The sequence below is a fragment of the Rana temporaria genome, chromosome 1 (assembly GCF_905171775.1).
Source record: "Rana temporaria chromosome 1, aRanTem1.1, whole genome shotgun sequence".
Classification (NCBI taxonomy): Eukaryota; Metazoa; Chordata; class Amphibia; order Anura; family Ranidae; genus Rana; species Rana temporaria.
The window spans coordinates 122,376,563-122,392,474 of NC_053489.1; the positions used below are offsets into that span (position 1 = coordinate 122,376,563).

The following is a 15,912-nucleotide window of genomic DNA, read 5'->3' on the forward strand; positions in this document are numbered from 1 at the left end:
CACCCTTGAGTTTCTTAGGCAGACGTTTCGTCTGCATCCAGTGTGACACCTAGTAACACCTCTGAGCATCACTAGGTTGTAGACAGCGTTGTCACACAATTAAAGGCCTTTCAAAAGCTAGCCTTATTTAACATATGAACAGTCTTTACAGAGAGAGATGAATCACACATGAAAACACCTGTTACCTGTAACCCACAGCATTAAATTAGCAGGGAGAATTAAACTGGAGCATATATAGGCAATTGCATCACAGTGAACAAGCTGAATTTAGAAGCTTAATGCTTACTATGCACAGCTGCATCGGTTTTTGATGCCTTGATTGTCATTTGGTGTGTCACTTGGATGAATCAATAAAGGACAACATCTTGGAGGGCAGCCTTTTCTTCCTTTCCAGATTTTGTGTGCACCAGTTTTAGTAAATCGCCCCCATGGTGTTTACAGTATGATCCGATAAAATGCCAGAGCATGCAGTGAAAAACAAAAAATTCACCTCGTCCTCAGTTCAAATCCATGCTGATGTGGTTATTTGATCACACGCGGATAAATCAGTACAAGTTCATAAAACATGGTACATCGGTCAACCAGCGTTGAATGGGAATATGTTCAGACTGGAACTCTGGCCTGCTAAGTTGATCCTCCACCACGACGATACTCATGCTGCCTTAGATGTTTTCAAGTTCCTGGCCCAGAAATCCATTCCGAAATTTGTAGTTTCCAAAATTAAAAAAATGCCCTAAAAAGGACACAGATTTGATGACATTCCAGACATCCAGCACACCACAACAGTTTCCTTCCAGAAAACGAATGCCAGGAATGTTTCCAGCAGTGGCTAAGTTGTCTAAAAAAGTGCATCACTTCACAAGGGGACTACTTTAAAAGGTGACAGCCACTAGTGTATAGGTAAGCAAACATTTTTACGGTCAATTTCGGGAAATAAATTGTGACACCGTGTGTGTGCGATGTGATCTCAATGTATGTACACATATTCGCCAGCACACCAAGGATCATTGAAAAAACGTCCAAAAATGTAATGCATAATAGCGATCCAAAAAGCAACGTTTCGAGGTCACGCAGGACCTCTTTGCCTGACGAAGAGGTCCTGCGTGACCTCGAAACGTTGCTTTTTGGATCGCTATTATGCATTAAATTTTCGGACGTTTTTTCAATGATCCTTGGTGTGCTGGCGAATATGTGTACATGATTTGCTTTCCGGTTCCCAGCTGGTGATCGTTTCAGCACCCTTTTACTTATTGGCCATTTTCCTGGAAGGTGTGCAGTTGGAATATTTTGTGACTGTGATCTCAATGTAAACATGCTTAAATAGTAGGCACTATGCAAGAGGGGAATTTTAGAGCTGCAATGCAGAATGTCCACATAATGTTACAACTCTCAAGTCAGCATTTAAGGTCCGAACCAGGTAGCAATCAGACTCACTCACATAATTCCTGGACATTTGGGTTCATGTTTTGGCATTGCCAAACAGCAGGCGATGTCCTTCATACGTGGATGCTAGGTCGTTTTTGGTTCAACATTTTTGCCCTACTTTACAACTTATTTGGGGTCCATCTATCCAGAGGTCTATGGTTTGCCCATTTACATTTTAAACCCTTAAATCTCACTAAAACACAAGACAAAACTAGGCTAGATGGCCTTTATATCAGCAAACATCTGACTAGCACCCCTCCCCTACCAACACAAAAAGTTAGCAAGATCTGGGACTCTTGGGTAATTTATCACCATCTTCGCCTTCTTTTCCTTGCTTTTCCTTGCTTTTCTTTCTGCTCCTGTGATGTTGAGAGTTTGTGGTCAAGTTGCTGATAAAAATTTTGCAGGTGATACAGGTGGTATTATAAATGAACAGCTTGCAGAAGGAAATATAATAGGGAAAAGGAGAATAACTCATGGCAATTACAATGTAATGGACAGCAACATGTAAATTGCTTACCTCTCCTAGAGCTTCATATCGCTTTTGATTCCACCTATGCAAATCTTCCCGATAGTTGAAGACAAAAGGTTCTCCAGTTTTTATGTGTCTCAGTTGTCCATCTACAAGAAAACAAACAATGTGTTCTTTAGAATACTAAAAAAAAACATGATAACCTAAAAACACAGATCAGTGCAAATTTACCTTCTGGTGGAAATTGTTTAAGTTTTGGAACTAGATATAGGAATCTATAGTTCAGAAAATTTTACAGAATAAAATGCATAATACACTTGGTTTGGTAAAGAATTGGTAGGCCCATATATGATCCCCATAATATGTATAGATCGATGGCGCAAAAACCAGGAGAGCACAGTCAATAATAATAGAGTACATATATCATATGGTCCATGTCAATAACAAAAATAGGAACATAATAAATGAATAAAATAAGTCAATGGATCAATAATCCAATATAAGTCCAATAGCACAATAGTGGCAGCAAAATCCGGAGGTAGAAGCAGACTCTGAAAGATAATGTTTAAAAAGAGAAAATGCGCCAACCTAAGTGCAGTAAGTAGGTATTTAATTCAAGCAGTTTGCACAGTAAAAGTGGCTACTCACAAAACCAGTATAAATACACGCATGTAATGGAGGAGATGACTGGTCCGATGTCACAACTTGTAGTCAGCAATGCAACAGGCTGGTCTCTTATCCTGGTCCCCTGGGTGATGGAAATAAAGGTCCAAGATGTTCGGGAGCCTTTGGGGAACCCCACAGAGAACAGGAGCCGTGGATGCTGTACCAGAAACGGCGTGCGTTCCAGCGTGGAACGCAACGTATCGCCGTATAACCGGAAGTGACGTAGGGGCTTCGGACAGCCAATGGGATCAATCCCATTGGCTGTCCGAAGCCCCTACGTCACTTCCGGTTATACGGCGATACGTTGCGTTCCACGCTGGAACGCACGCCATTTCTGGTACAGCATCCACGGCTCCTGTTCTCTGTGGGGTTCCCCAAAGGCTCCCGAACATCTTGGACCTTTATTTCCATCACCCAGGGGACCAGGATAAGAGACCAGCCTGTTGCATTGCTGACTACAAGTTGTGACATCGGACCAGCCGTCTCCTCCATTACATGCCTGTATTTATACTGGTTTTGTGAGTAGCCACTTTTACTGTGCAAACTGCTTGAATTAAATACCTACTTACTGCACTTAGGTTGGCGCATTTTCTCTTTTTAACCATATATGATGCCCACCTAGCTAAACACAATACTTCCATGACATCAGAAGAGCTGCAGACTCTCCAGAGTAATGGTCAGAATTATTTTAGTAAATATCAAAATAAAAAAATTCCCCCTTATGCCTTGTACACACGGTCAGACTTTTGACTGTGCAAAAGTCCACCATGAGTCCGTCGGAAAGAGAGACAGGTTCTCTATCCAAGGTCCGTCGGACTTCCGAAAAAAAAAGTCTGATGGAGGCTACACACAGCCAGACTTTTCTAGAAAAAAGCCCGTCTGACTTTTTTTTTCTCTGAAAATCTGTCCATGTTTACGAGGCATAATTTGTAGTAGTTGTAGTAAGAGAATCCGTGGTCCATACAAAGTTGTAATAAATCTTACTTTCATTGAAAGCATATTCAAAGCCTTCCAACGTGTCTGGAAATTCAAGAGGTGGTTCATCTTTTTTCATCAGTTCATCCAAGTCTATTCTGGAGAGAAGATCTAAACAAAAATACACGTTATGTGTTAGTTTTTCTTTCAAAACTCAATCACACTATAAAAAAACACCTGCAAAAGAAAAAATCACATGAAGAAAAAATATAGAACTTAAAAACACTGTTAAAGAGAATATAGGCCCAATTTTTAGCTACATCAACATTTGCATAGTATACATTCTTCTATTTCTTGAAGCCACCATCAGAAAGAGAATACCACAGGTGTTTTACCTCTAGCAACTGGTAAACAAATGTTTTTTGGTGGGCTCTTTGATCTTTTAACCTTCTAACAAAGACATTAAAATGGGCAGTTTAGAGAATAAATAAAAGGTATGATATCTGGTTAAGTTGCATGGATAATCCACCAAAATATTTTTTTTTTGCAAGATTGAAAGTGGGATGACTTAAAGGTACATCTTTAGCCATAAACAAGACTATACTATATACTGTAAGATTCCTTTCTCTGAGTCCATTTAGTGACAGTATGTTACCATGGGTAAATTGAAACTAGTGCAAACAAGATTGTAGACCATCCCTATGACCTATAACCTCTCCCACGCCAGTCAGTTGTAGCAAGCAGTGTAAAAAATAGGCCAACATTTGAGGAGAGGGAGCTGTATACTTCAATGAATTCCAAAAAAAGGTTTTTACAGCAAGCACAAAAATGTAATTTATTATATCCTCCATTGAAGGCTAGCAGTATCAGAAAAGGCAGAAACATATGCCTGTCGAAACCTAAAAAAAAAAAAAAAATGAGAACCAAGGACCAGGTTGCATCTGTTCAGACCAGACAAGACCCAATGCCAAAAAAAAAAAAACAGGAACTCCTCAATGACCTAAAGAAGTCAGCTAAAGGAGAAGAAGGGAACCGCAACACTTCAAGGTATTTGCCTAAACAACAATTTGGCGGATCCCCCTTTAAAAGGCTGAACTAGAAGCCAGAGACATTTTTAAGAAATCCTCTAGAAAAACAATAAAAGCTTTAGATACCCTAGGGATGTTAAACTTAAATTCAGTGCGGGCAGCATCAGCGGTGCGGCTGCCTTCAGAGGGCCGGTTGTATCTGGGGTGCACTACGTACAGAGTGCAAAAGTGTGTTATGTAGAGTGTAGAGTTCAGGATTACAAAACGTATATAGTGCAGAGTTCAGGGGTGCGCTATGTACAGAATGCAGGGTTCAGGGGTGTGCTGTGTACAGGGTGCAGGGTGTGTAACCTCAACCCCAAACCCCCCCCAAAGCTCTCGGTTTCCTACCTAACCTGGCTCTAGTATCTGCTTGTGTAGGCACCGTGTCTTGCAGAGAGATTGTTCTCTCCCTCTCTGGAGATCAGTTTCTGCCATGAGCTCATAGAGGGATCAGTTAGATCCAGGAGGCGCTGAGAGAAGCTTTCCCTTGTAAACACAGAAGGCTACAAGTGAAAGCTGGAAGCAGGAGCAGAGGGTGACAGCCGGAGGCGGTGACAGAGAAGCTCTGCCATGTTTTGGCTGCAAAACTGGGTGTGAACGTCACATAACAAGGCTTGGAGGGGCAGATTCGCCTGCAGGCCTTGTGTTTAACATATGTTTAAGTGCAGCATGGCTGGTGCAGGGGGGTGGGTAAAAGATATATATATACCCTGTCACTGGCCTACAATCTTGTCCATAACCCATGCTGATATACTGTTCTTGTGTCCCTTAATGGGCAAATTACTTACTTTCTGCTTTGGAGCATTCATTGGCTAAACTTTTTTTCTCCCCATCATCTTTTTCCAACTGGGTAGATTACCCTTTACTTCTTTTCCCAGAGACACAACAGAAAGAGAAAGAAAGTCTCCGAAAACAAATAGAGGAGGGTAAAACTCTCCGGCTGGGACACACACACACACGCCAGAGGTTTCGACCCTTTTCTTAAACTAAAAAAGTTTTGCCCTTAGATTAACTTCGTAGGTTTAAAAAAAAAAAAAAAAAAAGTTAAAATTATGCTACAACCCCCCTCAAATAAAAGATTTGCTCTGCATAACTTTTGCTGAATGACTACATTTTCAATTTTTTTTTTTTTTTTTATAAATCGTTTATTATTTTTACCACATTTTACAGATGAGCACAAATATCATGTGAGGGTCAAATATTATTGCAATGTTTGCATAAGGAATGTACACGTCTTTAGGAGGATACAATACAATATAGAATTGTCATATAGTCATTCTTTCTTCCTTGCTTATACACCCTTATATCACCATGTTAACAGATATCTTTTTGATGGGTAGTCTCTACAATGATACTGCAACAATAAAAAGATCCATAACATAAAGAGTGCATGAATAGAAATATGAAGTTAGAAGGTCATATCGGGGGAGAGAAGGTAGCTTGGCAATGAAAGTGATAAAATATAGAAAAAGGGGGAGTAGAAAAAACATGTTGGTGCCTCTTGGTATTTGAGAACCCTATTACTGCTCCTTACTATAAGTTTTATTTTATTTCCACTTTCAGGTCTATTTAAATATTTAGCAAAGTAAAAATCTGTATACCGTGATAATAATTAAAGTAGGGTAAGATTTAATCTCAAAAATTCAGACACCACCCTGGTGGAATCTAGGGCTCCAGAAGGGGTTCCAGTGATTAGCGTAGATGGTGCATATTCCTGTGATTTCAGCGGTTAAGTGTGACCTTACCATTGATATTGCCTGGGGAAAGTGTGAGCTTACCCAAGCATGCACAGGCCATGCCCCCTGTATTTCCCCATAACCATTTACATGTGTTGTATTTTATTATGTAAAGAATGTAATACAGGTTGCTTATTTTATTGTTGCTCTCAGATATTCACTGATAAGCAGTTAATAAGTTAACGTGTTGAGATATAAGAAGATATATTCTAGGCTTTAACGTTATACTGCTGCAAGTTCATAATTGATTCATTGTATAGTTAAATGCTAATTGAAAGGGAGTGGTCTCTATAAGTATGTATGGAGGAAGATGAAGAGGGCACTCTTCTACCGTGTTTCCATGAAAATAAGCCGGGTCTTATATTAATTTTGGCAACAAAAGACACAGTAGAGATTGTCATGTTTTTGTCTTTTTTTTGTTTGTGCATGTTTTGTTCACTGTGAGATTATTAGGGTGCCGGTCCTCAGGCCAGCCCTGAACGTCTTGGGAGTAGGTGGACATGGCCTTCTGGCTTAGTTCACTTGCTCTCATGGGGTCTCCCTTCGGGGGGAGCCCCACCTAGTACTGGGAGGGTTCTGTTTCTGCAGTCCCTCCGAGGAAGTTGGGTCCGTGTCGGCTTCGGTTGCTCGGACCACAGTACCTAAGTCCCCGTCTGGAGCCCAACGCCCCGAGGGGCTAAAAAAAAAAAAAAAAACAGACACAGTAGAGCTTATTTTCAAGGTAGGTCTTACCATGTAATGTGCGGTCTTCTCTCCCCCTGCCTGACAGTAATCACCAGTGTGAACTGAGTTAAAATGCTTGTAAAATCCTAGAATACACTTTATTATAGTAGTATATAATGTACAATGTGTGTGCTTCTGTAATATAAAATTGTACCAAATACCTTCGTTATAGCGCCGCTGTGCACTTCGGTGACCTGTTGGGAGCCCTCTTCCCCGCTTTTATATTACAGAAACACACACATTGTACATTATATACTACTGTAGAGTGAATTATAGGGTTTTACAAGCATTTTAAACTAAGGCTTATTTTCAGGGTAGGGCTTATATTGCAGTCCTCCTGGAAAATAACGATAGGTTTTCGGGGTAGGTCTTATTTTCTGGGTAACACGATAGTACTGGCGAGTTGGCTCTAATGAGGATGGGGCTGCCTTTAAAGTGGTTGTAAACTCTCCCCCACAACTTTATCCCATGTAAATCAGCATAAAAAACCCTAATGAACACTGCTTGTAGTTATCTCCTTACTTGCTTAATATTGTAATCCTTTTTGTTCTTTAGAATTACTTCACTGGAGCATGCCCAGATCGCCCCTGATTTACGGCACACTCTGCTTGCTTGTCTGTCTATTATCAGGACTTCCTACGGCACAACATTGAAACCCACGAGACTGCATAATCACTCAGAGTTTCCACCTACACCCTATGTGACCATGTGACATCATATGGAGTGTAAACCTGGGCAACTGACTGAATTACTGCAGTCTTATCAGCTGAAGCTGATAAGACCGACATATGCAAACAAACACTAGATAATCGGCACAAGTAAATACTATGAAATAAAACAAGTCGGCTATGAGCAGGGAAGCAGGGTTGCCATAGAAACGTTGGATTGAGAGATGCTCAATGAAGTGCTCAATGTAAGGGCGGAAATACACTCTACTGTGGACTCGGAAAACAATACTTAAGATGGCGCTGCCTTACCCCTGGAAACAAGTTTTTTTAAAGTTTCTTTAAACAGTAAGTAATATGCGATTTGGGCTGGATTACAGTGGCTATAGTTCGATGATTACTTAATATAATGGACTAAATGAAAAGAAGCATCAGAAGTATATCAGAGGTTGGTCTTTGAAAGGAACATTAATGGAAGGATGAAGGATGCCAGTGTGCTCTCTGTTTCATTTACAGATTTCCCATTAACCAGTTTTTTAGCAAAATCTCCCAAATTGTAAGTTATGAAATACTTTCCGATTTTAAACCTTTTACAGTGGACCATTTCCTGTGCAATCAAAACCGCTCATGTATTTTAGCCTTTGCAGCATCAATTCATTACGGACATGCTAAGCAGATGGGAATCAATCTGTCACTTAAGTTGTAGAAGTCCAGTACAGGGCAGGGGTCTCATTAGCACTTTAAATTTGAAATTAAGAAAGGCCACATAGTACTGCATATTTCAGAAACATCTGCTTTAAAATGCAAAAAGTATCTTATTTGTTCTACAGCGTTAACACACTTCGAGGTGAAGATAAAGCGCTCAAGTCCTTTCCAATGGTTTCGGTTCAGAAAAGGCCAATGACTCATTAAAAGAGAAACAAGATTACACCATATTTGTACTGATTAGGATGAGAAAACTACATCAGAACACTGTACAGAAATCTGCACTTGACCCACTGAACTGACTAAATCCTACTTAGACTTAACAATGGCTGCAATAATAAGTATACCATGAGCAGATTAGTTTCCCCAGGTTCATCTGATTGACTTCTATCACAGCACTGCACATTTTCTCAGTCTTCTGTAATTAAATGCATAGCAGAAGCTAAATGAGAAATCATTTCCATAGAATATTTGTGTGGAGATTTCCCATGTCTCGTCAGAGCAGGTATAACCTTGTATTATGGAGCTATGTATGTTACTGAAAAGAGGGTGGTTATGGGGGGAGTTATACAGCATCGAAGATTAAGGAGCATAATGGAAAATATTTTCCAAGCCGCAGGCAATTTAAATACATTACAAAACTATATGGACGCATTTTCTTTCAAATGTTGTCCAGTAATTAACCTGCAGTCATTCCCACAGGTGGTTGTGCCCTCTTGCTCACCTATTCTATATTTAATTAACACAAGCTAAAATGAGTCACTGCTTTATCCTTTCTCTGTTCATGGGGCACGGCAACCGGGGGTCACACTCAGGCCATAGCTCTAAATGATTGGGCCCAAAATTATCACAGTGCCCTTCGGGTATCTAAGATCCATCTTATGAATAGGTGGCACCCAGGCGGTTTTTCAGCCAGCAGCATAACTGCTGATTATCTGCTGAGCAGATTACATGCTGGTTTTGAATTGCTCATAAATGTTTATGGGTACCTTTGAGTTTCCAATAACATCACAAAAAATCAATACAATTTGGGTTGTGTATGAACTGTTGTATCTCCAGGAACAACAGTTCAGGTACTCCTGAAATTTGAAAGTGGTAAAGCTGTATTCTGCACTAGCAACACAAAATAGAGGATTAATGAGAGTATATACTGCGGGTAAAAAGTATTGAACATGTTACCATTTTTCTAGGTGAATATATTTCTAAAGGTGCTATTGACATGGAATTTTAACCACATGTCTGTAACAATTCATGCAATCCATACATACAAAGACACCAAAACATATAAATTCAGAAATTAAGTTATGTGTAATAAAAGTATTGAACATGCCAACTGAAATGTATTTAAAAGTGGAGTTCCACCCAAAAAGGGGAAGTTCCGCGAGTCCTCCACTCCTCTTGCACAATTGGTACTTTTGAGGAGCAAGGAAGGGGGGGGGGGGTGTCAGGTACCAAATTTTGACAGGTATCTACTTCTGAAATATGGCCCCAACAGTGCTCACTGGAACATACAGAAGTTTAGAAATTATTCTGTAACCAATGCCATCAGTATGTTTTGCAACCATAAGGTTGCAAAGGTCTTGAGGGAGCTCTTTACTTTTACCCATCATGAGATGTTTCTGGTGTGACACCTTGATAAGGAGACACCTTTTTATAGGCCATACGTTGAGACTGAGCAGCTGATACTAATTTGCACTGACAATGAGCAGCATTGCTTTGTGAGTCTGGGCTTTCCATGCCTTTTTGCTCCTCCTTTTCATGTGTTGAATACTTTTTTCCCTGTGTCTTAATCAACTTAATTTCTGAACTTATTTGTTTTGGTTTCTTTGTATGTATGGATTACACTAACAAATTGAAGCCAATCTCCAGCTTATACTGCAGTTACACAAGCATTTACAGCAACTGTTTTTTTTTTAAATAAAATGTTTTACATGACCAAATGAAAGCTGATCACTGCAAACACCCATGTCAGTGGTAAATGGTTTGTCTTAAAACTCTAAAACTGCAAAATTTGCAGAGGAGCGTACTTACTGTCCAGACTTACTGTCTGGATCACTAGATGAAAATAAAAGGAAATAAAGCCTAAAAAAAAAAAAAAAATGCAGCCGTCACATCTAAGAATTGTCAAGCTGCAATATAATAAAAAATGTTTGCTTTTGGGTTTAATACTGCTATTAAATTAAATGCAAGGTCTGCTACACTGCTTCGGCACAGCAAATCAATCATTCTCAGCAATGTTTCAGAACATAGCAAATCAGTTCCCAACAACCACTGTCAGTTAATAATAATAATAATAATAATAATAATAATAATAATAATAATAATAATAAGTAGTGATGCAAATCTCCAGGCCATAGGACCACAATTAACATCACAGTAAGACTGTGATACAGCAACCTATGGCTGTGTGTTGTAGAAAATCTGGCAATCACAGGGTGCATCTCTGGTCCATAATAAATTGCATTCTGAAGTATGCAAGAGCCAAAAATGCCCTTTACTCTCTTGTTGTATGAGCAAAGGATGCACTCAATATCACACTGTTCGTCCATGATACCTTTTAAGGCTGTTGTTTTTTCTTTTTCATCCGGAACTCCTGCTTGCAATTGTGCCATATTCAATCCAAATAAGACAACCAGTACAAAGGGGAAAATGGACATCAATTTTCTTACATACACCTACAAAACGAAAGCAAAATAGAAAAAATAAGAGAAGGTTAGCATTCTATTTTAAAAACTTTATTGTAAAAAGTAAACTGTATATCTGTGCAAAAATGAATAAAGAGTGAAAAATATGAAAAAAAAAAAAAAAAATATTGGAAAAGTAAAAACCTATCACCACTCAATTGGTCAGTCTTAAGTAATTTTAAGACCATGAGCTCAAAATATTGTAACTGTTATTTATGCAATTAAAAGAGAAGTATGGATTTTTTTTTTAGAATCATACTTACCTAGGTGGATGCAGTATTGGTCTCCCACCAGCTCTTATGCCGCGTACACACGATCATTTTTCGGCATTAAAAAAAACTACGTTTTCGGCATGTAGAAAAAAAACGACGTTTTTCCAACTTCATCATTAAACGACGTTGCCCACACACACACCATCGTTTTAAAAAAATGCTCTAGCAAAGCGCGGTGACGTACAACACGTACAACGGCACTAAAAAGGGGAAGTTTCATGCGGATGACACCACCCTTGGGGCTGCTTTAGCGGATTCTGTGTTAGTAAAAGACGATTCGTGCTTTTCTGTCTGTTACAGCGTGATGAATGTGCTTACTCCATTACGAATGGTAGTTTTACCAGAACAAGCGCTCCCGTCTCATAACTTGCTTCTGAGCATGCGCAGGTTTTTAACGTCGTTTTAGCCCACACACGATCATTTTTTACAACTCGAAAAACTACATCGTTTAAAACGTTGTTAATAAAATGAAGCATGTTTGGAAAAAAAAATTGTTGTTTTTCAGAACCCGAAAAATTATGTAAAGCCCACACACGATCACACGATCAGTTCTCAGGGAGCGCTGGGCTGTGGAGGGGATGGGAGCAACCGGCTCAGGCTCTCAACGGCTCAATGAGAGGCTGAGCTGGGTGCCAGTCCAGGCATGTGGACCAATCCTGACTTTATTATCGCAATCTTGCCCAAGCCTGGACCGGCTCTGTGACTTCAGCCCACTGTCAGCTGAAAATTGTTCACAGGAAGACAGAACGAACGAACTCCACTCCTGTGATCCCCAGGAGAATAAGTACAGCCAAACAAGCTTTCCCCATACTTCTCCTTTAAATTAATTCCTTTATTACTTCATGCGTTTTTAATCTACATCTTAATATAACAGTGAGAGTGCCAAACTAATACTGCCAGGGATGCCTACAAAAGTTACCTTTCAATTACATTACAAAAATGTTGCTGCAACTGCTAAAGTACCTTTTTTTATCATTTCAGTGGCAACTGCCCCCTAGACAGACAAGAAAAAAAAAAAAAAAAAAAACTCTGCCCCACTTTCACATATTTCCAAACATGCAATGAATTAATCTAACCTTTCAATTCCAATTTCTATTCATTCTGCATAACATTTAAGACATTTCTATCCACACAGTAATTAAAGGAAGTCATTAAATCAAAAACTAAATTTCAGTGCAGCGTACAACTCCAAAATAGTTGGAACGCTGTATAAAATCCACATAAAAATAGAATCCAATGTTTACAGAGTGTTGTTAAAAGAAGAGGTGATGCTACACCGTGGTAAATATGATCTTGTCCCACCTTTTTTGAGACGTGTTGCTGCCATCATTTTCAAAATGATCTTAATTTTTCATTATTAAAATGGTACGTTTTCTCAATTTAAACATTTGATATTTTTTATATTTTCAATTGGGAAAAAAATATGGGTTTATGAGATTTGCAAATCACTGTATTCTGTTTTTATGTAGATTTTACACAGTGCCCCAACATTTTTTGAAAGGGGGTTGTATCTCTAGGAGAAAACATTTTTTTTTAAAACATTTTTATTTTATGTTTATAGATGAGGCATCAATTTTAAGTAATATATAACAAATAGACAATGTAGATATCAAATCAGAAGGATTTGTGTATTTAAAAACTTTCAAGCATCATTTGTGAGATTCAATAAACCTGAGGTGTTCAACTGCACTCATGAGAAATTTAACATTTCATGCTTCAAAGAAGCATACTATGTCAATTAAATAATCCTCAGCTCAGCCAAAAGAAGGTGTGAACACACCTAGAAACAAATATAAAGTTTTCTCTTTCAAAATCATGTGGGATATTATGGATACAAGAAATCGGACTTCTAAAAATAATAATAGTGAAATCTGCAATTATTTCACACCGCTTATAGGAGCTTAGTATAGTGAGCTTACTGTGGGTGGACAATGGTGGGATGAAGAATTCCTCCTTTTGGCTTTGACTTCCTTTGCTGAAACACATGGAATCTAAATGTTCATTGAACATTTAAAGTAATGTAAAACAACTAAATATTAAAGCGGATCTCCACCCTCATTTACACTGGACGTCCATATTAAAAGCGCTACAATATAAGCCAGAATCGGCTATTTACATTTTAAATGTTGAACTGGTACCTTTTATTCTAGCCGTGGTTCCGGTCTGCCCCCCCTCGGGTTTTAGACGGGTTTTTCTGAGTTTCCGGCGCCGCGCTGTGCCTGCTGGGAGCTATTCTCAGAGCTCCCAATATTCAGCTGTAATGACACATCGCGCGACTTCCCGCGTTGCGATGACAACAGGGACGCTCACGCCGACGGGCACATTCGCCAGTGCGCGCGCGAGATCGATCGGTGGATGCTGGGACAGCATCCACCGCAAACAGGAACTACCTCCTTCTTGGATTCGAGCGCCCAAAGCCAAGATGGCCACGGGACTTTGAGCAGAATATAAGTGTTTATTAGGACAGAAAAAACAGCGGAGGGGCGGACGAAAACGGGATACGCAAGTTTAGCACAGCAGTGCTAATACACATTTTGATTTGCCAAAACAAAACAAAACGATTGAGCCGTGGGAGATCCGCTTTAATGAGGGTGGATCCCCTAGCTATGATCATGGTAGTTGGCAGACATGAGATCCTGTTCTTTGGTTCTCAAGAGATACAAGAAGCCGAAGGAAAATCTTCCCTAAATAACCTCTAAAGGCATAACTATTGCTTTGTAAATCTTCAGCCCAAGCAATTCTGAATGAATTCTGAATTCAAGCATTGTGCTTGAAAAAAAAAAAAAAAAGTAGCAGGGTATATTCACACCAGATGCAGTAGGACTGTGTCGGGCAGCTATTCCAGCTCAGTCTCACCACATGGGTATGGAAACATGTGCCCAATTGACAACACTGTGTTGTGGTGGTGTGTGGGCAAAAACACTGCACAGAGCAGGTAGGTATGACATGTTTGTTATTTAATAAAAAAAAAAATGTTCCCTGCCACATTTCTCTTTCAATCGGTTTTATTAGTTTTTCAAGGAAACCAGCAAGTATGCCCATGAAAGCATGGTCAGACATACATGGTAGTAAACTTACAGGGCTTAAAGGGGTTATAAATGTTTTTTATTTTCTAAATAGGTTCCTTTAAGCTAGTGCATTGTTGGTTCACTTAGCTTTTCTTTCGATTTCCCTTCTTTTTTTTTGTTTTAAATACAGAGTAACTACAAACCAGATCACTTTACCCTATTCTTGTGCTAACCAACATCCGATCCTTGACCTCTTTTTCCGCTTCCCTAAGTCAGATGTATTGTCCTCATACACCTTAATCCTCTCTGTTCCCTTGTCCTTTTTTATACCCTACCTAACCCTCCCCTTAACGTAAAACCCGGATAAAAAAAAAAAAAAAAAAAACACCCCCCTCTCCCCCTCTGCACCGGAGTTGGACGAATCCTCTCTTAATTCAATTCCTCGGCTTCCCCTACACACTCCTACCCTGGTGGGTTCCTCTCTCCTCATTCTACTCCTCCTCCAATAATCTCTTCCCTTCTTCGGAACACATAAACTGATTCCAACCTGTCCATGTTTCTACGTACTGTTCCCTTTTGTTTCGGGCTAAGAGAATCAGGTCTTCTATGGCTCCAATCTCTGACTCTATTGAGCCATCTCGTAATAGAGGGTGGTCTACTGTCTCTCCACTGTAATGTTATTCCATTCTTGGCTGCATTTATCAAATGGCATAGCACCGACTTTTTATACTCTCGCACCGGGACTTGTGAACTATGGAGCAGGAAAAAAGTCGGGTCATCCGGTATCTGAAACTCCGTGAACTTTTGAGAAATTCTCTGGACTTCCATCCAGTTTTTTCTTACTTTTACACAGGACCAAAATATGTGCAGCAAAGTTCCCTGCTCCAGTCCACATCTCCAACAGTACTCAGAGTTTTCTTTAGATAATTTATGCAACTTTACTGGTGTATAATACCATTGGGACAATAGTTTGTAATTGGATTCCTGTATTCGCGTAGATACTGAGGAATTTAATGCTAGATGGATTATATGTTTACGCTGAATCTGTGAGAAATTCCTCCCCAAATCTTTCCCATTTACCAATTCCCGGCAGCACAAAATCCTCCTGGGGAGAATTCAATATTCTATACATCTTTGAACTCACTCGTTGTATTGGTTCCTCCTCATCACAGTAATACTCAAATTTTGTTAACTGTCGCCAGAAGTTAGATGGTTGTCCCAGGGATCTTAAAAAATGTTTTACTTGTAATGCTTGCCAAAAACTTAACTCATAGTTCCCCCCATAACTTCATTAGGTCCTCAATTGATGGCCACGTTTCCGTTTGCAGAAAATGTGATACCTGCACCATACCCCTTTCTTTTAATTTGTTAAATACTGCTCCTTATGTTCCTGGTATAAAACCTGGATTCCCTAATATAGGGAACAGGGGAGAGTGACTCGTTGAAAATTTTGGGTTTTTACAGACTTTGGCTGCAATTAGCAACGTTGGGCCGATTATAGGATGTTTCTTCATCTTACTTGGTAATATACAGGTGGTTCTCAAAAAATTTGCATATTGTGATAAAGTTCA

The 15,912-nt window shown here is 39.5% G+C and overlaps 1 protein-coding gene across 1 annotated transcript in view; it reads right to left on the minus strand.

The window, feature by feature from the left end:
- FAM172A (family with sequence similarity 172 member A) overlaps window positions 1-15,912 on the minus strand; it is a 751,084-nt gene that overhangs the window by 680,804 nt on the left and 54,368 nt on the right. Inside the window, exons 2-4 of the mRNA XM_040342191.1 lie at window positions 10,932-11,052; window positions 3,548-3,649; window positions 1,946-2,046 (exon numbers count right to left, since the gene is read on the minus strand). Of these exons, the coding sequence (XP_040198125.1) occupies window positions 1,946-2,046; window positions 3,548-3,649; window positions 10,932-11,034 (306 nt within the window). The 5' untranslated portion in view covers window positions 11,035-11,052. The remainder of the gene's footprint in view (window positions 1-1,945; window positions 2,047-3,547; window positions 3,650-10,931; window positions 11,053-15,912) is intronic.